General features: G+C 35.0%; 2 protein-coding genes across 3 annotated transcripts; both read right to left on the bottom strand.

Annotated features, from left to right (window-relative positions):
- LOC109226024 (ribosomal RNA large subunit methyltransferase F-like) lies at positions 4,066-9,498 on the bottom strand. The gene is made up of 8 exons (XM_019390828.1): positions 9,492-9,498; positions 9,320-9,385; positions 8,331-8,532; positions 7,282-7,484; positions 6,700-7,159; positions 6,385-6,592; positions 5,012-5,119; positions 4,066-4,932 (listed from the first exon to the last, which is right to left on the bottom strand). Exons 1-8 carry the CDS (start codon positions 9,496-9,498, stop codon positions 4,915-4,917), a joined length of 1,272 nt encoding a protein of 423 aa, XP_019246373.1. The 3' UTR covers positions 4,066-4,914.
- Positions 8,524-12,390, bottom strand: LOC109225430. Of its 2 annotated transcripts, none has more exons than XM_019390092.1 (3): positions 9,463-12,390; positions 9,320-9,385; positions 8,524-8,740 (listed from the first exon to the last, which is right to left on the bottom strand). In XM_019390092.1, the coding sequence occupies exon 1, from the start codon at positions 12,298-12,300 to the stop codon at positions 9,571-9,573; it is 2,730 nt and encodes a 909-aa protein (XP_019245637.1). In that variant the 5' UTR covers positions 12,301-12,390; the 3' UTR covers positions 8,524-8,740; positions 9,320-9,385; positions 9,463-9,570. The 2 variants fall into 2 exon arrangements, with proteins under 2 accessions (XP_019245637.1, XP_019245636.1); XM_019390091.1 differs by having other exon boundaries at positions 9,492-12,390.

The following is a 27,370-nucleotide window of genomic DNA, read 5'->3' as shown; positions in this document are numbered from 1 at the left end:
ACATGATGGAAGGACTAATAAATATTCTTTTGAGGAGAATGACAAAAAAATAGTCCTTACTCCTTTGACTCCATTTCAAGTGAGTGAAGACTATAGGCATATAAAAGAATTGAGTGAGAGAACCAAGAAAGAAGGAAAAGAAAAGACTGAAAAGAAGAATGAAAAGAAAGAAGAGAGAAAACAAGAGAGTTCAAGTGAGGAACAATCTTCTTATAATCCTCTCATGACGATGTTTTTCTTGCTAATTGTTTGACTTATTATGTAGATCTTTTGAAGAAAGATTCAAGTGGAAGTCTTCAAAAAAGAACATCAAGTGAGGTGACCGAATTCACCCTAGCCCAAAGTGAAGATTCTTTCATTCTACAAGGAGGTAACATAGAATCTTTAGAAGTGTATCAAGGTATGATTGTTAAGACTAACACTCTTTCTTCTTGTGATGAGCATAATGATGCTTCAAGTGTTAGTTTGGGTACACTTATTGATTCTAATGATTCTTTGAGTTGTGAAGATACACTAGATAATGATTCTTGTTGTTTTGATGGTTTGAATGACCTATTTACTTATGAAGAAGTATTGATTGAGGTTGAGGAAAGCGTAAACATTGCATCTTTATGTGATTTTATTGAGTTTGATCCATTGATTCCGATTGTTCATGCTTTCTACTTTGAGGACCATTCTTTAATTGGTGATGATTGCTTATTTGAAGGTGAATTGAGTGGTAAAGTTTCAAGCTTTAAGCCATCAGATTCTTTCTTGTTTGATTGTGAGATACAATCTTTTGAGTTTGATATGGATTTACCAATCAAAGGTTCCATTTTTAAGAAGATGTTTGAGATTACTAATGAGATTGTTTTGGAAGCTAAACTTTTTGAAAAAGAAGAAAGTTCTTTAATTGGTGTAAACCTTCTACCTTTTTCCAGTCATATATTTGATAGAACTAATTTGTTCTACTAAACCAGTGCTTTGAGTTTAAAACAAGATTACCTTCATGTGGGTTGGTGTGATGAGTTTAAGAAAAAGCATGCTAAATCTTTCTTGAATGATAATATTGGTGAAGCCAAGAGACTTGTTTTGTTTGAGCATACCATTCTTATTTTCTATTTCTCATATCTACTTGAATTCAAGAATGACTTATTTATTTGGCTTATGCTTATGGTTGGACTTGATAAAGCTATGAGAGTTAATACTTTTCTTGATGATTCTTATGATGGGGCATATTTGGTGTGTAAATTGGAGGTATTTCATAATAATTCTCATATTTTGGTTAGCTTTTATGCTTTATTTTGCCCATGGGTATCATTAGATTTTGGTTTGAATGGTAGATTTGTCTTACTTATTGGCTTGGATGCACCATTAATTTGTTAAAATATGGTTTGCTTGTTAGTTTGAGGAACTTGTTTATGTCCAAGTTGAAATTTTACTAATGGAAGCTCCCTTTCTTTTGTTTAAAGGTCCAAATATGAGGACGAATTTCTTTTAAGAGAGAGAGGATGATAAAATCTAGATAACCATCGAGCAATTTGGATTCTAATTGGAGGCTACTTCCATTACGGAACGGCTACATGTGCAATATAGCCAACAATTAAAGACTACATTATATCTGGTGGTTATACTTGTAATATTTAGCTCCCTAGTATAAATAGCCATTACGGCTCTCATTTTAGCTTAGCTTATTTTGATATTGTGAATAAAAACTCATTGAGAGTGTTTAGGATAAATTCCTATATTGGTTGATTACTTAGTAAGGTGAACTTGCAAGGGGATTGCTTCCCTTTATAGTTGTTCCTATAGTTTTGGATCAATTAAGTCTTAAATTGATTGGGTATTTGTTTATTTCAAATGTTCTTTCAATTTCTTAGTTGGTTCTCTACTGAATCTTTATCTTTTATCTTGTTATTTGTGTTCTTGTTATTTTACTTCTGCGTTCGTATCAAATAGGTTGAGATGAGTTAGGTTAAGATAGACTGAGTTCAATAAATAATCGGGTCAATAACCAAGCCAACGTTGGACGGATCATTTGGGCTTGACCAAATTTGACAACCCTATTTCCGTTATAGGCAATTTGACTTTAGCCCCTTAATTAAGATTCTGTAGGGTGGCTAGTGTTGACTTTTGGTTTGTTTCTTCTTTGTTAATTGATTGAATACTAGAGTATATTTTTAGGATAGGATAAACAGACAGTATTCTGCCTCTTTCCTTTTTTATGGTGATAGGAATAACAGTTTTACCTTTTTCAATATTTTTTAAGAGAATTTTTTTAAAAATGTTGTGCAACTTAATTAACTGTTTTTAAATTTTATGTTTTGCACTTAATATGCTATATATACCGTTTACAATGAGCTAGCTATTTGTACTGGTATAAGCTTATTGATATCTAATTGTCGCAAAAAATTGAGGTTTTATGTTCTAGTTTACATTAATTACTCAAAACTAATTTAGAAATAGTTCCACCTAACATATAAGGTTTGTTTGCTAAAGTTTGAATTTTATTTTAGTTTTTGAAATCATGTTTGAACTAGCCATTTTGCTAGAAATAGAATCAAAGCAACCCATTCTGACATGTGCCCACTTCATGTTTACCTTCCAAAGCTCGCAGGTTTGGAGTTAATACAAACAAGAAGCTCAATAATTTATGGTCAGTCCAAAATATTCTCAATCTCTCTTCTCAAGGCCAGCCTTCCATCACCTTAACATCCTAGGAGAAATTTGTATTCCTGGAAGAATCCTGTTTCTTGGACGACTTTGATTGCTGGCTATTCCCATAGTGGCATGAGCCTTCAGGCCCCTGAGTTATTTGCAAAGATGGTGAAGCTTCAGGTCCAACCTGATCAGTTTACGTTTAGTAGTTGTCTATCTGATATAGCATCACTTAAGCGTGGTAAGCAAGTACATGCATTCCTGGTGAATGCTGGTTTAAGACCTAATGCAATTGTTATGAGTTGTCTCATTGATATGTATTCAAAATGTGGAAGTTGCAAAGAGGAACAAGTATTATGGAATACCATGTTGTCTGCATTAGCACAACATGGTATGGGCAATTGAAATGTTCTTTAAGATTGGAGTGAAACCAAACAGAATCACATTTGTCATTCAGGACTAGTGCAGGAAGGCCTTTCTTTTTTCGAGATGATGACTTGTAATCATAATGTTCCTCCCAATGAAGAACATTATATTATGCATGCATAATTGACCTCTTAGGTAGAGCAGGAGGTTTTAGTGAAGTGCTAGCTCAGATAAATTAAAGAAGATGCCTCCTTGTGAACCTGATGATCATATTTGGAATGCCTTACTTGGGATGTGGGAAAATGTAGAGAAAGTGAGACAGCTTATGAATGAGAGACATGTTAGCACATGGCTGGCAAGCACATGCCAAATGCATGCATCGAGCCAGCTCTGATTTTAATCCAAATCTTGTCAATACAGTTTGATACATGGTGGGCTTGATGCTAGAGGTAGCAACCTTTGATGTGAACTACATGAGCCACCCGCACAAACCAGAAAACAAGCCATTCTTATATGCCATTTATATTTGCTCTCATTTCTAGACAGAGCAGTTGCTTTATTTGTGGCTGCTTCCAACTGAAAAGAAACAACTGAATGTTACTTATTTTTCTTCTACTTAGAATAGTTACAACACATTCTGTTAGTCAGATAATGGTATCTTACTATTTTATCATTCTCTCGTGAATGACTCACTCACATCTCGTGCATGCTCTCAAGCGGACATGAGGAATTGTTAATTTCTTTTAGATAATACAAAACAATGCAACAAAGGACAGGAGGAATTGTTAATTTCACTCCATATTTATTTTAGAAAAGATATACACTTTAACAATTTCCTTCACAACCTATCTAACCGTTAGATCATACACCGGCTATCTTTAGCACCTAGAGAATGAAGCATCATCTGATGCCTTTACTGAATTTGCTTTTCAAAACTTCCTGTAATTGCTAGGATCCTCAACATTTCCTACACAACCTACCCAGTCCTTAACCATACACATAAGTCACCGTTGTATCATCTCACTAGTAGTTCGGCAGATCATACGCAGGTTATCTTCTACACCAGGAGAAGGAACCATTATCTGGTGCCTTTACTGAATTTGCTTTTTAGAACTTCCTGTAATTGCTGGAATATAAAAGAAAACACCCCGCTAACAAATATGTTTTTCTTTTCAGAATTTTCTTTCTGTAGTTTCTATCCAAGTCCTACAGAGCTGGGCTTTTAGAAGAAGGAAGAGAAGACATAGGACATTGCCATGTGGCGTATAATGTGGTTCTAGTGGAAGTAGAGAAATAGGAGAGCTTGTGCGGGGGTAGAAAATGACTTTGTATATGTAAGTAATAGCATGATTTTTAGTGAGCTTTTGGTGCACCCATGGGATTCTTGTTTGTATAGAAAATTGGTTATTCATTTGTAGAGAACATGTTTTGTAAACTGCTTGTATATAGGAGGTTTCTCAAAAATATAATTATTTACCAAGTTACCTTATCAAAATAATCTGTCAAAGAGGGATGAGACACTACCGGCTTTGACCAAATAGTTTAGGAGGCAAGGAAAGGGGGAAAATGAAATATTACTGGATTGATTGGATATGACCAAATGATTTTGGACAAACCTGATACAGGGATCTCTTTCTGGAGCAACGATCCCCTCACCAGAAGTGTCCCTGGTATCTGCTGGAAGACCAATAGATACAACGACGCACATGCTAAATAGTGAGATTAACAAGCCCCAAGAATAACCAGGCATTGGTTCCAGCGACATAAGTACATAATATGCTAAATAGTAAGGGGAATTACAGAAACACGCAGACGCATGTCATTCAGTTGGCCAGAGCAATAATTTGCAGATATTGGTATATCCTGTTCGTTTCCATTCTGTGACCGGGTCTTCATGATAGACTTACATTGCTAACCTGACAAAGTTACCTATAAGAAAAAATTGAGATTCAGGAAAAACATGTAACAGGTGCAGTAATTATCAGAGAGAAGAACAAATGGAGCTTACATCAACATTAAACGAGGCAGAGTCTAATTTAGAGGATGCACCAATACTACAGAAATAGGATTCCACTGATTGCAATACATCAATGGCACTCTGATGGCGCTGCAGACCCTAAACAAACATTGAAAATCGGTAAGAAATCTTGGATCTACTAGCAATGGAAGTAATTAACAGAACTAGTCCAACCACTTCGTGCAGAAACTAGTTAGTCTGCCTAGAGAAGCACATGAACTCATACATAAGGTAGAAGTACAAAACCGAGGTGAATACATAATTTGTCAACAATCAGTTCATGCAAAAGGATAACAATGACAATACAAGTGCCAATTGACTTTTTTCCTGGGTTCAGGTGGGGTGGGAAGGCAGGGGCAGAGCACAGAGCTTGTTTGTCCCACCAAAAAATTTCCTTGCGGTTAAGGAGATTGAGGAGAAAATAATGATATCCCAAGGTGAGTCAAGCAGTTAAATGGTTAGAAGAACATACCGATGCTTCCTACCCCAATCCAAATTCAAAAGTATTATTTGCAAATATATGGTAGATATGATCCATTTTATACAAGATAATCATTAGACTGCAATACAAAAAGATCTCAACTGATGGCACTAGTGATCAGATAATTTTGTTAAGTAAGACCACAGCAAACGGCTGTATTCATGATCTTATGTTCTATTCCACATGCTAAACCACTGCCACACAGCATAAATAATGGATTTATGAAAGTTGATCTTTTTCGCAACTACATCTTCCATTGTGACTAATAAAGAACAATCGAAGCAACACTATTCAGCCACACCCGGTGCACCGGACTTATTGAAAATTATGACGGGGTCGAAAAGAATTTTGTTCTTTCTATGACAGAATTATATTAGATAGATTCTACTTCCAAGTGAATTCTTCCAAGCCATCAAAAACTACCTCTTACACATACCTAAAGAAGAACCAATTCCACATTTACCAGTCAAAATACTAACTCAACTCCCACACCCTGTTATGCATCCCTAAAGAAGAACCAGTTCCACACCATAGTCAAAACTGTCAAAATACTAACTCAACCCCCATGTCTATGTAAGTGGACAAAAGAATTGAAGTTGAAAAAGTCTGTGGAAGTTGAAATTGCGTTTGGACAATGAACTACACTCAAAAAAGAAGATGGAAGTAGTTGACGAATTGTGAGTTTCTTTTTATAAGTGTACACCACCTCTAACAAAAGACGCAAAGCTTACACATAAAAAGTGAGAGACAGTATCAGGTGAAAAGAAAATTGCTCGTTATAACTTTTACTGACAAGCTTATGATACTTGAGCTCTTTTTTATCAGAATTATCAATTTCCCACAATTGAATAAATGACAGAATAAAAGTCTAGTAATAACAGACCTCAAGCATGAACGACATGTTATTCTTCTCAGCCACGTGGGATGGTACCATCTTCTTGGAAAGAGGGAGAAATGACCAGGCAAGACCCCATCGGCATGTCTGGCCTTGCACAAAGTCAGTTGTCTTCACTATTGTTGCTCCAACCTCCCAAAGCTTTGATATAAGTACCTTTAGGTTAGTTTTTCTTCCAACCATCGAGGTGTACCACCTGGCAAAGATGGGGTCAGGAAATATAAGGACTCTTCAATTGAGCTTTCATGATAAAGTTCTCTAACACATAATGCAATAAACCAGATTCAAAGACTGATAGCATACAGAAAGGATTCCCTTAACTGAACACTATCCTCAATAATACGAGTAATAAAAGCATTCTCTCCACCAGGACAAACCATCTCCTGCTTAGTCCCACCACAAGAAGTCTTTGGATTTAATCCAGCTTCCTCAATCGTCTCAAAAAATGGAGGGTTGCACATACAAAAATCGAATTTCTCTCCATCCTTGACTACGCCGACAAGTATAGGAGGTCCATTGTAAATTTTTCCTATACCTGGGTGCACTGGGAGATGAGAAGGAGGTGAAGGTCCAATGAGAGCAGCCTCTGCATTGTCGAAGTCTACGTCTTTACATTGGCCATATTTTCCTGCTTCATCATTCAGCTCTTCCTTGGAAGCTGATGGGGTTTCCATGTTAACTCTTCTGATTTCAATCAATTCAGAAAGATGAGGATTACTTTTAACATTTTTCTCTGCCCACTCGAAAGCTACGTTGGTAACATCTGTTATAGCAAATGGATGACACATATGAAGAAATCAGTGTTTTGTAAATATATAGTGCAATTTTATTAGACAAACACCAACAATGACGCAAGGGAGAAAATTACAAATTAGAGGGGGCTACCAGAGCCAACAAACTTCCAACCCATAAGAGATGCACCGAGAAGAGGGTAAATGCAATTAGCTCCCGTTCCTATATCAAAACCCCTAATACAGTTTCTGTCATCTTGAACTTTAGGAATGATGTTCGATGACAGAAGATCTTCAATGCAATGAATATAGTTAGATCTGTTGGGGACTGTAGGGCAAAGTTGTCCAGGAATCCACCTACATAGAAAACATGTTCAGGCATACGTCCTCGTGTATGTTAAAAAGCATACACGAGAGATACAGGAAGGAAACAATTTAACTGTAAGAGCTACTGGTTATTGCTAAAAACAGAATTTCCCATTTTAAGTCGACGTATAATTTTGAGATATCTAACAGAGTAAGTAGGTTTCTTTAATTTTTCATTTTATTGGTAAAGGTGTTTTATTAATGTGTAGCAAGGGACTGCAGAATATTACAGAGAAAAGTAACAACAACAACAACAACAACCCAGTATAATCCCACTTAGTGGGGTCTGGGGAGGGTAGTGTGTACGCAAACTTTACCCCTAACCTGGGGTAGAGAGGCTGTTTCCAAATAGACCCTCGGCATCCTTCCCTCCGAGAACTTCCCACCTTGCTCTTGGGGAGACTCGAACTCACAACCTCTTGGTTGGAAGTGGAGGTTGCTTACCATCACAGCAACCCCTCTTGTCAGTACAGAGAAAAGCCACATTACAAATTATGCAATGAGCTAAAAAATTCGATCATGGCATTTATGTCATTTGCAGTTGCCATGTTACACCAAAAAGAGAGAGTAAAGAAATGCATATGTATTTAATGCTAATTACAGAATCATTTTTGCTCTAAAAAATTCTTATGTTCCTTTCTTTCCATATGATCCACCAGATTGTAGGATGGATTGAATTCAATGTTTTCACCTTGTGCTTTTCCAGCCCTTTCAAAATACCAGCATTGCATTAATATTGTAGTTATTTTGGCATTGCCCAGCTACCCTTACAACATTAACAATGAAATGCCAAATCTTCGTGGTGTAAACGCAATGAATGAAGATATGATTAACAACCTTGCTTTGCCTTTCAAACAAACAGCACCTGCTGCAAAAATTGATCCCTCCTTTCTGAAGTTCTCTTGGGTTAGGCATGCTTTCTGCGCCACCAGCCAGGTAAAGCAGTCCACCTTTAAAGGTGCCTTGTTTCTCCAAATGCCGCTCCAAGGCCAGTTTGGGATGCTGCCATATTCTCTTCTTAAGTGTTGATAAACAACCTCTCACCTTAAATCTCCCCTTTGCATCACTTTTCCAAGTAAGAGAGTCAGATTTAGACTGTAAACACTGTTGAACTCCCAGTAGTTTATGTTATGCCTAAAACTGAAAGTCTAGCCTTGCTCTGTCCAATGATCCGCGACAGTGGCATCCTGGTTTTCCCCCCTTTAAATATCTCAGAATTGTCATATTGAGTTACAGAATCTAGCCAACTACAAGCAAAAATTCAAGATTAGTGATGTAAGAAAAATTGGTTCTCTCAGACTCTTCAAATAGCAAAAACTTCTACTACAGGAGGCAAAAAGACTGTAGGACTAACATATAGCTCTTCTACCAGTAGGAGTTGATTTTACAATAAGCTAGACCCATACTACGAGTTGTTTCATGCCATAAATAAACTCGGTCACTCAAGAGAGGAAAAAAGGCAAAAAAGGAAAAAGGAACAGATAAGCCATGTAGGACAGAGCAGATGACAATGACAGACCAAAGTCCAAAGAAAATCAGACAACAGAAACATAGAGGAGGCCACATTTATGCAGAAGAGTACCAAAAGAACACCAGGAAAAAAAAGCTGGGAGGAAAGAAAAAAAATTACATTCATTAATTTAGAGTTTCACTAAGCACGAATAATTGCAAATTAGACCAGTCACCACCATCATCCAAACAAAAACTAGAAAAAAGAAACCTGTTTTTGAAAACAACAGAATACACTTGACTAATCAGATCTGCACAATTTCATAACCCATTCAAAATGATAGGAAGAGAAAGAGGAGTAAACAGAGAAAGCATACTGTGGTCTCTGGATATCAGCTTCAGGGCACAATGAGCTACAACTTCGCTGGCACGAAATCCAAAAACTGCAACAAAAAAAGTTTATTATTAACACCAATAAGAGTTTTAGAAAGATAAATGTATGAGAAAAATGAAATCTAACATTCATTGTCAAACTCTTTGATGTTCAACCTGCCATCTCAATCTGTAATAGCCATTTCTTGGAGAAGAGTGGATACCCCTAACTGTGCTTCACTGAACCAATCCTCGTTCAACCACTTAAATACTCTTGATACAACTGAAAGCTTTTCTGAAAACCTAAGTCCTTTTGTTTCAACAACTTAAATGTTTCCAGCTCATTTGCCTCCAGCATGATGGAACTATCATTGAATTTGAGCTCTACTGGGCACTCCTCATCGAACAACTCCACTCCTATCATCTCTTTGCTAGTACTTGAGACAGGTTCTTGGTGTTTTTTATAAATGAAGGATCTAAATCTTTTATCAGGTTCTACTCCGACAGAGTCCATTTTAGAAATATTACAGTCAGAGAATGCCACGGGTTCATGCAAACAGAGAGGCTTCATTTTTTCAATCACATTGCTAGGGCATTCAGTATCTGGATCAAGGGAAACTGAATATCCATCACCAGGCTCAGTACCAATGTGTGACAGACCGATTTCATGGGCCACCTTCATAACTTTATCACTCTGAAGCCTAAGTTCAGCATCAAGTGGCAATATATCTCTTTCTGCTATTTGGAGGCTATTAAGAGCCACCAGAAAAGGAGGAGGAAGAACAGGAGCAGAAGAAGAACTAGGAGACTGAACTTTTTCCGATGTCTCATCAATACAACATTTATGCAAGGGAAAAGGCAGTGGATATAGTTTGTCCAAAATATAAAACAATTCTAGAGAACCTTTCTTTGGTTTCAGGTGAACTTCAGGGAATCTTGAGAAGGCAGAAAAAGCCAGCCCCAGAAGAGTATTCGGCAAACTGGCGCAAATGCTTTCTAAAGCAATCTCATAAATGCTTGCGGGAAAGCTGATACCTCTGATAACATCAAAAACGTTTTGAGATGGCCTCAGTCTTGTGATGCCAGATTCTTTAAGCTTCTGACATATTTGCAGGTGGATCTCTGCTGGATTTTCTTTGGAATCCTTTTGGTTGTCTATGTGTTTCCTACTAAGGATTTTAGTTAGTGTTCCATTTAGATACCCTTTTAGAAAGTCAAGGTTCAGGTAGTAAGGTTTCTTTTTTAATTCCAATTCTCCAATACTCATATCATACAGAAGGTTATTTTCAGAGCACAGAGATTTCCCTCCGTAAGGTGATTCTGACCTTTCTTCAGAGTCCCATGCTGCAGTGTATCTCTGAGCTTCTAAACTGCCACATGACATTAACCTTACAAGCAAAAACCCAACAGAATTATTAGTATCATCTGATTGAACAGAAAGGCCATTGTTGAGAATGCCAAACCCCAAAACAAGGACTTCCTTTTGCCTCCAATTAATCCAATCAGGAAGGATGTCTTTAGAGAAATCTACTCTCATAAGACAACTTTCACAACAACAATCACGACCAGAAAGTGAGAGGTCTGAAGGCTGTCCCCAAGCATATACCGATTTACTGAGCCTCGATATTTCAGGAAACTCATGACCATGATTGCTACCTGGCCCATAGCAGAATAGAGCAAATTCACTGTCCCAAAATGATCCTACCAAAATGCAACGCCCTGATTCGGTAGCCCATGTCCATTTATCATCTATTGAGCTTGGCCTAAGGTCTGTCAATCTTAAAGCAATCATGTAACCTGGATTATTTAGGCCATGTACCCACCGCAACAATGGCATTAATGGCTTCCTCACATCACAAAGAAGAAGCATGCGACCAGAAACTGCAGCAAAACAAAAGGGGTCAGACTCCACTCTAGAGAGTGCAAGAAATCTATCAGTTTTACCCAACGACACTGCCTCAATCTTTAGCAAGGTGCAGACTTTGCACTTCTCCGACCTCAAATCCACCAAAAACACAGCCCTTGAATTCGCAACAATCAAAATCTTCGGATGCCAGCTAAATTCACAGCTTAGCCACTCTCCATCTCTATCCAACTTATCCCACAAAACCTGCAATTTCTTCCCTTGCAATACATCACAAGCAAACAAAGTCTGACTCCTCAGGCAAGAACCCATATCAAACAAGTACAAGTTCCCATTTTCCAACAACACAACACACTCTTCTCTCAAATGTGGACTCCAACAAGCATGAGAAACAGCACAACCCTTAAACAAGTTTCTATCAGCACTACCCACATAATCTACCGTAACACTGCCAACACCTTTAACCCCCATCTTCACACTATACCAATGAACAGAATACAAAGTACAAACCAATAAATACCCAAAAGTAGATAAACAAGCACTATCATCAATTTCACTAACAGTAACTGGGTTCACTACTAACCTCAAAATCCTACAATTCAACTTGTGATTATGCACTAACAAAGATTTCCCATTCTTAAATTTCTTAACCACAACTTGTTTATCCTCAAAACATAGTTTAAAATACCCAACTTGGTCATAATTTTCCCCAGTTGGAAAAAATCCAAGAACCGAATTGGGTTTGTTAGCTTCACAAATATTAGGGAAAGGGAGCAATTGGATTGCATTAAAGTTGTGAATTGATTCAGAAACCAGTGGAGTAATAAACTGTGTAGCAATTGAAGAAGCTGTAGAAGGAAGTATACTACTTGAAGTTTGTAGAAATCTTGGTAGAGAAAACTCAGGAACTAGAGGAGGAAGCCGAGTTGATAACAATGGCGACCGGAGGAGTAGTCTTAGGGTTTCTGCACATGGCTTGAAAATCAAAGGGCAAATTGGACTATCAATACGGCGTCGTTTTGAGGAGGATTTTTCTTCGTGTGAATAATTTGAGAGTAGAAGTGGTGGCGAATAGGATGAAGATATTGGCCATAGAGACTTCCACTCGTCCGAGAATTCCATTGCCGGCGGAGTTCCGGCAGGTGAACGGCGGAGAATAAGCTTTTGGGTTCAGGGAGAGCAAGGAAGCAAAGCATGAAGGGAGTATTGAAAAAATGAAAATTCCATATTTGGTCCCAAAACTTCTCCTAATACAAGTTTGAGTCCAAATCGAAGAAGAATAAGAGTCTGTTTGGAAAGCCACCTGGGAATTAGATTTGCGTGTAATTGGGTGTAATTACACAGTTTGACATGTTTGTTTGGCCAAGTAATTATTTGATCAGCATAGAATTGGGTGTAATTGGAGGGGTGTAATTACACTCTCTAATTCTCAAGGAGGAGGTAAGAATTGGTGGTAATTACACTGTGTAATTACAAGGTTGCCTTTTAATTTCTTGCCTTTTTATTTTATTTTAATTTATTTTCTTTATAACTTTTTATTTCTATTATTTTACTTTTTAAATTTTATTTTTACCTTTTAATTTTTTTGAAAATTTAAAATACATTTTTCTTTGTATATTATTTATCTTTTATTTCTCTACCTTTACTTCTTGTGATTCCGTGTAATTGCTTATATTTTATTTTTATTTATTTTATTATTCTATTTTTTAAAACTACACCTCCTAACATTAGAAATAATGAGTCATTAACAAACTTGGCATATAATAAGTGATGCAATTAAAGTGGAATTTCGTTGTTAAATGTGGTGATAAACTTATTGTGTTTCCTAATCTTAAGTTGTAGTGGAACTTACTATTATTATGTTGGAATTTGACGTATGTTAAACTTTTTTTTTTTTTGAATTTTGAAATTATGTTATTTTATGGTTCTAATTTATTTGTTTTAGTAGTATTGGCTCACTGCATGTTGTTCATTTTTTAGTTAGAATTAATAGACTAATTTTTTCAAACATCTGAATAATGTTATGACATTATATTTATAAATACTAATTTATTTTATCAAACATGAATTATATGATATTCTTACAAAACGTATGTTTTTAGTTTTTGTAAATATCTAAACTAAATATTATTAATTTGGAATATATACATATATACATATTATATATATATATATATATATATATATATATATATATATATATATATAAATTATTTTTACAATATTAGTTATAAATATATGATTACTAATTAATGTATATTCACGAAAAAATATATATCTTAAATACCAAATATAATATCATTTATACTTATAAAAATTTATAGGCATATATTTATTATATTAACTTGTTAATGTTGATAATTACTTCATTTAAATTTAATTTAACTGTGTAATTATACTTGTGCAACCAAACAGTAAACTTGTAATTGTAACATGTTGTCGTAATTATGCAACTGTGTAATTACTAGGCTGTGTAATTACTACCCTAGTAATTACAACAATTCTAATTACCTAGTGGCTTTCCAAACAGACCCTGAAAAAGAAGTCCAAATGGAGCATAATAAGTTTTTAAAAAGCTTTCGGCGGATAAGTGTGTTTGATCCTTAAAAGAAAGTACCTATTAAAAAAAAGTGCGTGTGGAATTTAAATAAAAAAAGAGCAAGAAGAATTGAACGTGATATTTACTGTAAAGTGTAGGTTAAATGTTTTAAATTATAAATGCTATAAAAATTTTGAACTTAAATTTCTTGAATGTGTTTGATCGATCTGTTTAATAGTATTCAGTAGAGAAATCACTAACTGTAATATTTAACGATAGGAAAATAACAAATCTTAAACAACTGTAGGCTTGAGTTTGGAATCCTGTGATGATAGGCTATAATTGCGTATTTTAATCGATTATTACACTCTAATTTACTGTACTTTAATTGAGTTTGAGCTTTAATCGCTAGCGTCTTGCACTAACTGTGTATTTTATGCCTTGTAGGAGTGATTCCGAGCTATGTAGATGTTATGGAATGAATTCAAGTGATTTGGAGCTTTGAAGTCTGAGTAAAAGCTCAAGGAATTAAGCCGGGATCGCGTTTGGGAGTCAACGGATGATAGTTAGAGCAAACGAAGACTTCAGTAGGCAGATTGCGCACTGTCTAGTAAAATACACATAACTTTTCGCTCAGAACTCTATTTGGGCTCCACAATATATGGTTGGAAAGCTAACTCAAAGAGCTACAACTTTTATGTTTTACGTTTTTCTTATTTCGGAAAGGAACAGGGTGAAAAATGCGCGAACGCGCGAAGTTTGCGCGAAGTCGCGCGTGTTAGGGGGCTGAGGCAGAATGGTGCGCGAAGTTTGCGCGAAGGGCGCGCGAAGTCGCGCGTCTCACCCGGGAAAAGTGTCCTTTTTCACATTGGAGAAGGTATAATTGTTTGGGCCCAACCCTACTTGGTATATATACATAGGAGGACGTTTTTGAAAGGAGAACACAAGCATAGAGCCGCCGTGGAGGCCGGGTTTCATCTTTTCTTCCACCAACTTAGTAATTTTTATGTTTCTTTNTTTCACGTTTCTAGGGGTTTTGTGGTTTCTTTCATTGACTTATTTGTTATTCGTAATATTTGATTTTGATTTCTTAGTTTATCATATTGGTTTATTTATTCAATCCTGCACTTAAACATTTGATTGCTTGATCACCAATTGAATACTATCTACGAATCTAGAGTTGAACTCGAAAGTGGGAATTCTAGATTGCATATAGGATTGAGTAGAGCAAGTTCTTGAACCTGGGCCTCGGGGAACGGATTAGCAATTGGGATAGACATATACTTAATTGTCTTGCTTGGTTAATTTACAGGAATTATAAATGCGTTTTTGTTAGTTCTAATTCCATAGACATATAGGAGTTAGGTTAGCTTGAATAGGTGAGTAAGAACTCGACAGATTCTTATGAGCAATATTAACCATGTCAACCAATAAACTAGATAAATTAGTTAGTCAATTCAATTGAAGAATATAATAGGAATGTTAGATAGCCCATAACCCTAGATCGTTTTCATTACATTGATATCATAAAAATTTGCTCTTTCTCTATCCAAAGTTCATTATTTGTTTTATTTATTTTAATTAGTTTAGAATCAAATACTTCTAGGTTTAATTCTTGTTTAGATAATCTGGATAGTCTAATTTAGTTAATAGTTAATCACAAGTCCTCGTGGGATCGACATCCGACTTTTAGTCACTTTATTACTTGACGACCGCGTATACTTGCGTGTGCGTTTGGGAGCAACAAGTTTTTGGCGCCGTTGCCGGGGACTTAGAAATTAACTATTCTACTAGATTGGATTTTTACTTCTTGCCTATTCAAGTTTTTATTTTTTTATTTTTAACTTAATTTAATATTTTATTATCTTTGTTGATATGGCATCTTGGAATGATAATTGGTCGAATATTGATTATTCTTATTATGGTGATCCTTGTCCATATTGTGGAGGACCACATTTGTGGCAAAATTGTGAATCTCAATCTTATGGGTGGAATATTTGTAATATGTGTGGTGGTCAAGGTGGCCATTGGGATGGTTGTACTAATTCTTATTATCCTTCTCAGAGCTCTTATTATGATGTTTCTAATAATGTTTATGAGTTTGATAGGAGCAATGAAGTACAGGATATGGAACGTGATGCATATTTTAGGGATATTCTGAGGCAAGTAGTCGAGCTACAAGATGAAAATCGAAAGGCTGCACAAAGAATTAGTGCATCAATCATGAGAATGAAGGCCGAGGCGGAGGAAGTAGCTGAAGAGAGCGAGCTCCCACCAGAAAATAATTTTGAAGAAGCAGATATAGTGAGCCAATCTTGGCTAGAGGAACAAGCTCAACTTATAAAATCTCATCAGTTTCTCCGTGATGGTCTTTCAAATATGACAGAACAACTAATAGAAGCAAGAACTGAGCTCAGGCAAGAGATAGACCAATTTGGCTTAGATATCCATGACTTGTATGATCAATTGAATAAAAAGGTTGAGGCGTCTGATGCCCCACAACCAATTTTTGTGGATACTGGCCAGCTTGTGAAACGGAAAGAGGAACTTCAACTGTTCGATCAAAATATTATTAATGATACCAAGGTTGACGAAGAGCTCAAAATTGAGGATGTCAAAAATAATGCAAATTTTGGAGTTGGAGCGTATTGGACCTCATTCTAAACACTTTTCAACATTGTGTTTGGTTGGTGACATGGGAATTGATCCAGTAGAGCATATGGAGGAGTCAATGGATGAGGAACAAAGTGTTTATATTCTGAAATTTGTCACACCAAGGAGACAAAACGACATTCCTCACTTAAGGGCCAAGAAGTGCAAGATGCGATATCTATTGCTTGGTTCCTTTATTTTCACACCACCGCCTCATGAACGTGACAGAAAAATTGATGCAAAATTGGGGCGCAATTTATATCCTCAAAGTGGAAGGAAAAGTGGTGAAAGTGATGGCGTCGTGCCGCGACGTTAAATCAAGCGCTTGTTGGGAGGCAACCCAATTTCATTTTTTTTCTTCTGTTTTTTTTGTTTACTTTTTATTTTATTTTATTGTGTTACATTTTTTTATTGTATTATTTTTTTGTAGTATTATTTTTGTATTTTGTAGGAGTAAGAGCATGGAGTCAAAGCCAATAGGCGAGTGCAAAAGCGAGTATGTGTTTGAAACTGAGTGTGGGGTGACTGCACAAAGGATCGTACCTGAGAGAAGTCTGAGTATCCCGTGAGCTGCTAATGCTTCGGCCTTTGGCCTACCAGGGAGTCTCTTTTACCCTCTTGTTATTTTTAGTGTGCATTGAGGACATTGCACAATTTTAAGTGTGGGGTGAGGAGATTGTCTGGGTGATTTTCTGTGCTATGTTAGCTTAGTTATAGTACTCGTTCTTAGTGTAGTAATTTTTAATTTTAAAAAAAAAAATCGAAAAATTTGGTCTTTTCCCGACGATGGATTGTGTGGACAGCTTTCTTGAGGGATTAAAGTCTAAACAAAAAACACAAAAATATGTCTTTTAGCTTTCTTTAGGTAGTAATAATTCCCCGTGGTTTTTCTTTGTGCCTCGGTTCTTTTCCATGGGATGTAGTTTGAACCGGGTAGTTTTTTTTCTTTTAGAGTAGATTAGATTTAGGGAATAAATGGAGGAAGAAAGATGAGATACCTAGGCGCCCTTGACTTGTTTGATAGCAGCATATTTAGGCTTTGGCATGTGTAGTATCTTCCCTATGATTTGAAATTATTGATGATGCCCTGCTTAGCTGGATAGCATGTCTTGTGACGTCTATGTCTCATTTACTTGACTTGTGTTCACTTTGTGCTTAATGCTTAATATCTCGTAGCTTTGTGAATACTTGCATTAGTTGAGAGTCGGAATGAAACTGTCCTTAGTGAGTCATGTGCCATGAGTGGTGAGGTTTTTGTGTAGTCTATGTATGATACTTGTGTCTAGAACTTGCCCGGTATGTGAGTTGAAGCGAAATTTTAGGTGATGTTCGGTTTGAAAAGTAATTTTAGGCTTTCTTTGATCTTTTTTTGAGCTTAATTGCTTACCACAAATAAAATTTATCCCTAGTCAACCAAGTCTATAGACTTTTATTTGGCACCCAAATTACAAGCCTATACCCTTTTTATTCTTAATTGACATTGTTTTGATCCTTTTTCCTCTTAAAGCACTTTAATTGTGAGTTGAACACTAAAAGAAGTAAGAAGGAACTAAGTGTGGGGTGGCTTTTGAGTGGAACCAATAAAAGGAAGAAAGATGCACTTGTTTTGTAAAATAATACACCACTAGGAAAAATTGAAAAAAAAAAGAATAATCTGAAGAAAAAAAAAATAGAGATGAATAAATTGTTGTCTTGTTCTTGCTAGTGGGTATGAACTAAAGTAGTGCTTAAAGAAGAAGGAAACATTTTTGGGGGTGATATTATTTGTGAGATTGAAGTGGGTGTTGAAGAATTTGCGCCTAAGTTATTTGGTGGTGTGTTAAAGTGCTTAGGAGGGTTAGTCACTATTCCTAAATATATCCTACCCGTCCCTTAGCCCACATTACAACCATGAAAAAGACCTAATTGATTTTAGATCGAGCGAGCCTACATTAGTAGAGATTTACATTAAGGGCAAGCCTATGGTACCAATTACATGCATGTGACTTCTTTTGTGAGGGTGAGCGATTTTCTTTGATATATATGAGCATGAGATTCGAAAGTGTGGATTGATTTTACTTTCTTTGCTTTGGTTGTGAGGGCACATGGTTTCATGAAGGATAGGTAATATTATTAGACTTCTCTAGGATGTTGGGTGTTCAAGCCATGAGTGCATTGTGACATTGAGTCGGTTTTTGAGGCTAGGATTGTTATGAGCATATTGTCTTTGTTTGAATATTTTTGAAGAATGACATAAGTAAAGGGAAGTGTATGATGATTGCATATGCTAGAGTTTAATTGTTGCTATCAGTCATAATCATTGGTGTAGTGTGCTTCGAATGTGTTAAGTGCTCATAGATAGACTAAATTTTTGGTTGACTCGAGGACGAACAATGTTTAAGTGTGGGGTGTTGATGATAGGCTATAATTGCGTATTTTAGTCGATTATTACACTCTAATTTACTGTACTTTAATTGAGTTTGAGCTTTAATCGCTAGCGTCTTGCACTAACTGTGTATTTTATGCCTTGTAGGAGTGATTCCGAGCTATGTAGATGTTATGGAATGAATTCAAGTGATTTGGAGCTTTGAAGTCTGAGTAAAAGCTCAAGGAATTAAGCCGGGATCGCGTTTGGGGGTCAACGGATGATAGTTAGAGCAAACGAAGACTTCAGTAGGCAGATTGCGCACTGTCTAGTAAAATACACATAACTTTTCGCTCAGAACTCCATTTGGGCTCCACAATATATGGTTGGAAATCTAACTAAAAGAGCTATAACTTTCATGTTTTACGTTTTTCCAAATTCGGAACGGAGCAGGGTGAATAATGCGCGAACGCGCGAAGTTTGCGCGAAGTCGCGCGTGTTAGGGGGCTGAGGCAGAATGGTGCGCGAAGTTTGCGCGAAGGGCGCGCGAAGTCGCGCGTCTCACCCGGGAAAAGTGTCCTTTTTCACATTGGAGAAGGTATAATTGTTTGGGCCCAACCCTACTTGGTATATATACATAGGAGGACGTTTTTGAGAGGAGAACACAAGCATAGAGCCGCCGTGGAGGCCGGGTTTCATCTTTTCTTCCACCAACTTAGTAATTTTTATGTTTCTTTGTATGATTTGTTGTTTTGCTACCATGTCTATGTGGAGCTAAACTTCACGTTCTAGGGTTGTGGTTCTTTCATGACTATTGTTATTCGAATATTGATTTTGATTGCTTAGTTTATCATATTGGTTTATTTATTCAATCCTGCACTTAAATATTTGATTGCTTGATCACCAATTGAATACTATCTACGAATCTAGAGTTGAACTCGAAAGTGGGAATTCTAGATTGCATATAGGATTGAGTAGAGCAAGTTCTTGAACCTGGGCCTCGGGGAACGGATTAGCAATTGGGATAGACATATACTTAATTGTCTTGCTTGGTTAATTTACAGGAATTATAAATGCGTTCTTGTTAGTTCTAATTCCATAGACATATAGGAGTTAGGTTAGCTTGAATAGGTGAGTAAGAACTCGACAGATTCTTATGAGCAATATTAACCATGTCAACCAATAAACTAGATAAATTAGTTAGTCAATTCAATTGAAGAATACAATAGGAATGTTAGATAGCCCATAGCCCTAGATCGTTTTCATTACATTGATATCATAAAAATTTGCTCTTTCTCTATCCAAAGTTCATTATTTGTTTTTATTTATTTTAATTAGTTTAGAATCAAATACTTCTAGGTTTAATTCTTGTTTAGATAATCAGGATAGTCTAATTTAGTTAATAGTTAATCACAAGTCCTCGTGGGATCGACATCCGACTTTTAGTCACTTTATTACTTGACGACCGCGTATACTTGCGTGTGCGTTTGGGAGCAACATCCTGCACGTTGAAATATTTGGTTATAATATTAATTTGTTTACAAATCTCCCAAGAGCTCTTTGTTTTTAGGAAAAATTACGTAATATATCAAATATTTATATTATGTTTAGCTATATTTTTTTAGTAAATTTATTATTCTTTAGCTATAGTTGAATTTTATAGCAAATCCATGAAATATGGATTAATTGTTTTGAATTGAAACAAGAGGGCAATAAGCTCTCGTAGCTTAGTTGGTTAGAGGGCCCGCTAACTTAGCGGAGGTCATGAGTTTGACTCTCAACCGTCAACAAGAGCATTTGTATTCGTTGCGCGTTTGAAATTTTGAATACAAGTGAACAAGCTAGTAACAAATTGAACAGTAACTACGAACAGTAATTAGACAAATTATAGTTACTAGGCTCTAAACTATAGTGCTACTAATCCTAATCAAGTATAGGACTTACGCTACTTTAGGAAACATAGTTCATTACTCAAATGGTCACTCAACTATCCCAAATTATCTCCTAAAGTCACTTTTCTTTCGTTTGTAACAACAAATTCACTTAACTATGCATATTGCATTCAGAAGGTCACTCAACTAGATTTTCCAAATTTTGGATTGCCAAATACCTATTTTATCCTCTAAATTATATATATTTATCTTCTTTATATTTTTATTTTAAACTTTTTAATATTATGATTTTCCCTTTTTAATTTACATTATGGACTTACCTATAGAATAAATAAATATTATTTATAAAATAAAAAAATAAAAAGTATTTAAGCATATATAATGCTGGAATAACAAAATAATGAGCGTAATAAAAAAATTAATTAGGATAATTTGTTAGTAATAATAATTTTAGTGTTAACAATAAAAATTCAAAAATTTATTTACACAATTCGAGAAAATAAAGGTTGTAAAATATATATTTCATGCACGTAATATAAAAATAATTATTTAAATAAAGGTATTTAAATTATGCTCAATTATAGATTGAGCATAATTATTCATGGTAACAAATTCAACATTCGAACCAATCTCGGTGGTCTCCACTAGTAATTCCCAAAATATTCAACATATCAAAAATAGATTCATAGCATAATTGCCTCAAATGATCTATTTTTATCATCATGATTTCATAGCCAATCCAAACCATTGGAACAAAATCAAATGAATAACCTTTTTCATGTTAAAGCCTTTAGCAATTAACATCAATCTAAAGACAAACTTTTTCATGAAAATATATCTTTATCATTCGAGCATTTTATACTCTTATCAACAAATAAGTTTTAATAAAACTTATAAGAATTTCCTTAAGTGTCATTTTGCCAACAAGTTTTGAAAACAAGATTTTTATAAAATTACATGATACTTCATAAGCAACAATTTAGAAATACATGGTGACATCTTTTCCTCTTGTCGGATGCACATTTACAAATAATATAATGTATCAACTTAAGACACGTTTTTAAAGAGAATCCCTCAAGAAGAGTAAGTCTTATCAACTTACCTCAACCTTCAAGCTCCAAAAATACTACAATGCTCCAATTGATTAAAATGTCCAAATATCGCTCATAATTTAGTATTACCATTAGATATCCCAACTACATCAAAATAAATACAAAAAGATTCATAAATATCCATTTAGGCTTCAGAATTCGGCAACAAACCTTCAACCATCCAAAATTATCCAATAGGCTCACCCATCAGCCTATTCAAATTCCATTCTTATTATTTAATACTCATTTGGAGTCATTAATAATACTACGTTAATTACCCAAAATCATTAAGTCACTATTCATTGTCTTGTCCAACAAAACCCTAGGCTCAAGAACACCCATTTCAAGAACTAGTGTTGTATCTTGTCCACATGGTGATTCCCTATTCAATTCGTTCATCAATTAAGTTATCAAGTCTATTGGAATCATTAGAAACTCATATATCAATTCATCACTATTCATCTTCTTCTTTGCCCAAAATATCATTTTCATGACCCTCCCTTAGGGTTCATGCAATATCCCATTACAACTTAAATTAAACTCACAACCATGCTACCCATACTCCAATATGACATATATATGAAGCTCAAGTGAAGGGATTACCTCTTGGTGGAAGAATATCACTTTTCCTCTTCTTGATATTCTTGAAGATTCAACCCATTTCTTATGGATTTGATCCATAATAGTGTTAGTGTTATCACTAAATGATGTAATATAAGCATCCTTATACCAAAATAACTTACATTGAAATGTATTCATAGTGGAAGAGCTCCTCCTTCTCTCTAGAAATCAATTCCAAGTTGAAGAACTAACTTTTTCTCTCTCTAAACCCCTTGTTTCAACCCCTTTAAAATGGCCCCTAAACCTACGTAGCCTATGCGTAAAACCTACGTAGGAGGCCTTTCCCATGGCCAAAATCTGAAATTGGCTACGTAATGCATAGCCTGCTGCGTAGCTGCACTACCACTTTTTGGTAAAAGCCCATAACTCATTGTAGAAATATCCAAATGACGAACGATTTGAAGCATTTGAAACTAGAAACATAGACCTTTCATTTGATAGGTCATATACCATAAAACTTCATATCTTGAGATTTATGCTCGTTTGAAGTTAAGTCTTGTGCGAACTCACATGAAACTTTAGCCCATTATATAATTTTCATCTTGACTTAGCCTTAGGGCTCTTCTTAGACCGTAAACCATTTCTAATATACCTCATACACATATTATCATGTTCAATGGATATCATCAGCCCTTGCTTACACGCGAATTAATATTATTAGCACATGCCGATCTTCTTTAAAGCCTTTAAACACTTCGAAATTTTCTGGGGTGTTACAACGAGGCACCTCGTTACTAGGCACCAGATTATTGTTTTCTCCATGATGGCCAGACTCAGCGTCAACGTTCAAGTGGACAGACTGAGAATTTGATATTTTTAAGCTGATCTCAAATTAAGACTTTAAAGAACAAACGTAAAATAGAGTGTGTTATACAAATTTGTATCAAATCACCACTATTATCCTTAGCCCCACGGTGGGCGCCAAACTGTTTACCCTTAAATCAGATAACAATTAAATTTGTACACGATTTTATGAATATGTGGACTGATTAACATAAATAATCAAGAATATTAGATAAATGAGTTAAGGACAAAATGAATGATCAAACGAGTTGTAATTTTACGGCCTAGCCCGAATCTAGGTTGAACAGTAGTTTCGCCCTCGATCGGACCCTTGGTTCGAACCCAAATCGGATGAAGAACAAACAGTTAAGTAAGAGCTTTTGCAATAGCTAAAAAGCAGAAAAATGAATTTGTATTGCCTTGATTTGCGTGTTTCGATGTGTGTTATCAAAGAAAAACCCTCCTTTATATAGTAGGAGAGTTTCATCCCTAGTACAAGTCTAAAAAAAGGTAAAAATCTTCCTTTCTCGTTAATTACTGATCCGTAACCGACATCGGGCGAGATCTGCGCCGTGATATCCGGTTATGTACGGATATCACGGCCCTCTATTCGTCGTGCGTAACCGTTTGCCATATTTCCCGAGGTCTTAGAGCTCGTTCTGGTCCGAGGAGCGTTGCTTTATCACGCCCGACGATAAGTACATCATTCACCTTTCATGGATCTCGGTAGAAGGGATCCCAGCCTCGATTTCAACCTCGTGCATCAGCGCCCTTCTTCTGTCTTGTTCAACGGGAAATCGGGCTATGCATTTTCTTCGATTTTACCCGTATACAAATTGTACAATAATAAAGTTCAAATTCATGGAATATGAGTTGATTTAGTACAATATTTCTTCTTACTTTTCCACTTTTGTTATTCTAGTCGGGACTGCAAAAGATATTTAACATTTGATTCGACACAAAGGAAATAATAATTAATTATAAAGCTAAAATTAAACTAGAAAATTAATGATAAATTTGGCCCCTTTATATGATTTCTTAAACCATGGGAAATTTTTTTGTAATGGCAACTTGTATTGGAGAGATCCGCCAAAAAAGGTGGTAAGATGAATATTTAACTAGGCGTGACATGCTAAATAATTTGCAGCTCGTTAAAGTACTTTACTTATTCACTAAATATTCGTATTCAAAGTTAGAACTTTCAATCCATATTTTAAATTGACTAAACTTTGATCCTAAACTAGTTAAGGTCAATTATACAAATACTTCAATTTATTTGTCACTAGTGAATTTCTTCGCGCTTCGCGCGATCATAAGAGACCCAAATAATTCTTTTGATATCCGAATTTTAGAAATGTACATTAATTATCAAATCTAAGTATATTAGACTTGAACGTTTTAATCTATTTTTACCATATAAAGTTATATTTTCTCTAATTTTATATCATTGGGGTTTATTGGCTTCCGAAGATAGTTAATATTTTTTTTAATAACATATATAAGTGAAATTCACCCTTTCCTCGTCTATTACCTTTTCTTCCTTATTTCTTTTAACTCCAGGATTTGCAGAAGTCATAAACAACAGAATCAATTAGGCATATTCCGTCTCATTTCTTACTTTTCTTACTCTTCTTCTTTCGTTGTTTTTCGTTTCTTTCGTTAATTTTTCTTTTCCTTCCTTTTTCCTCCTTATTTTCTTTTCCTTTATTTCCTTCCTCGTTCTTTGTGCAAAATGGTAATATTTCCCGGCTCTTTCATGGTATAGTGTAGTTATTTTCTATTATTTCTTCTCCTTTTCTTTTTTTTTTCGTTCTCTGCAAAAAATTTGAGTTTATAAACTTTAAATTCTAAAAAATACAGCTTGCTGAGTCCTGGATGAATTATTTTTATATATTAAATAAATTCTTAACATAAATAAAGTTTTGAGACAAAGCTACTGGATTCTGCCAGAACCATTAGGCCGAAGGCTCACTCCGCCGCGGTCTGTTCCCCTCCTATCAGTACTATTTAATCAACCAGACAAACCCAAATAGGTTGCAGTATTCGAAAATCATCTCTTTTTCCTGTTATATAAATTTTCTTGCCATTTGTAATTTCGCCATCTTTTTTCTATAAATTCAATTAAGAGATTGTAGTACTTTCTGATTATTTTTCTCTATTTAGTTTCCTCAACTTCTAGTAAAAAATAGGATAAAATTTGCCCTGTACATATTTGCATCTGCTCGGTGACATCTCTAAAATAAAATTACCCTTACCCAGGTATTCCATCATTTAAAAGAAAATATAAAAAAAGAAAATTCAAAAGACAACTATCTTAATCAAGAAATAACCTTCTCTATCCTGCACTAATAACCTCACATTCTCGTCGTGAATAATTATGAACTGATAGACTCCATATTCTCGTGAATGAAAGCTCAGTCTGCTCCTCATTATCTTCTGCAAAATAAAATTTATCACTTCTATCCTGCACAAATATCCCCTAACAACAAAAGAAGGATGATAAAAATGATCTCTATACTTCTTAACCTTCGTTGGTTAACTGTAATACCTTAAAAGTGAATATTAATATTTTTTTCGTAGTACGAAAAAACGTTCAAAGAATATGGTTCATCCTCCAAAATGGTAAGTTGTCCTCCTCTCTGTTGAGGAGAAGTAGTTAATAACGCTAATTTTCTAGGGGAAAAAAGTGGAAGCAAATAATTATGCTATTAATAACGTAATATCTTGTTGAATTAAAAGATTAAGAAGAAGGTTTTTTTGAAATTGCAAACCATATTGATATATAGTCAACTCATCCTACGGTTTTTCCTAATATTTTGAAATGATAACTGTAGCTCACAAAGTAATTACATTGACTCATATTAAGTGAAACATGTTTTTGAAAAATATACGATATATAAAGAACACTCATATGAGAAGAATACAGGTGTAAGTATTAATCGTAACCAATGAAGTTTGTCAAGATAATGGACTTAATCTGTATGAACTTTTGAAATTAACTTGATTTAGCTTCTCGAGCCTTTACCATACAATTTTGAAAGCACCTCGAGCATCAAGAATGCTTATATACTACAAGCTGGCATTTGGCAATTTGTTTGTCAGAAGTATATTTGATACAACTTTAGTTTGTTATGCAAACACCCAAACAATTATTGTAGAGGGAAAAGGTATCACAACACTCCAAAAATAGCAGGAAAACAACTTGATAATAGGTTCATAATTCATTTAATTGAAAGTACCAAGCGATATAGGTTAGTAGCACCCTCATTACCATCACTACCAGAGTTTTTGCAACACCACCATAACCATATCTGTATGTCTATTATTATAAGAACCAAACCGTCCATATTAGAAAGACAACGCCAAAAAGAAGAAGAATGGCTTGTATGAAGTGGGTTTCTTTTAATTTTTGTTTTCATCTGGAATGTGAGCAAAACACGTGAAGAGAGTACGAGAGAAAAAGTGTGATATATTAAGAAGAGTTGCGTATTACCCTCCCATTGATTAGGTAGAACCGTTTTTATATTAACCATTGATTAGGCAGGACCATTTTTATATTAAATATTGCCAGAATTTTTATTTTTTGGAACAACCGTTTTTATATTAAATGTTGCAAATTTTTTTGAACAACACGACCTTTGACCTTTGAGAACAAATTGTAATTAGAAAACATAAATGAGAAACAATGGGAAAAAATTCAAAAAAACCAGGAAAAAGATAAATATGAAAGCTGGCTATACAAGTATGCCACATCAGCTGGCTAATTCCCAACATTATATATATATATATATATATATATATATATATATATATATATAGATTCTTGTCCTGTCATGCCTATATCATTATAATACTGCCTAATTATTTGTCCTTTAAAACAATCTAAAACTTCTGAAATTATAAATTCTCTAAAAGTCAAATTAATCTATCTTTTCACTAGCATACAAATGTCTAACCAGAGAATATATCATTTTAAATCTCTTCAATATATCATTTTAAATCTCTTCATTTCATTTCAAAGCATACTCAAATAGACACTTTCTTAATCCAAAATTTAAAAGACAAAAAAAAAAAAAACATAAGTTAAAGAGCTTAGTCAAAAGGCAATATTTTTAATCGTTCTTTCAACATAACATAAAGCCAATTTCACCAAACACTTATCGAAAAGGACAGAGAGATTGGGCTTGCAGATAGACTTAACACTTTTCTGGTTTGGGTGGACACATTTCCAAACACCCATTTTTACCCAAAAGGAATAATAAAAATGATT

The sequence above is a fragment of the Nicotiana attenuata genome, chromosome 5, assembly GCF_001879085.1.
Source record: "Nicotiana attenuata strain UT chromosome 5, NIATTr2, whole genome shotgun sequence".
Classification (NCBI taxonomy): Eukaryota; Viridiplantae; Streptophyta; class Magnoliopsida; order Solanales; family Solanaceae; genus Nicotiana; species Nicotiana attenuata.
The sequence above is the reverse complement of the archived record's forward strand: the minus strand, read 5'-3'. Positions and strand labels throughout refer to the sequence as shown.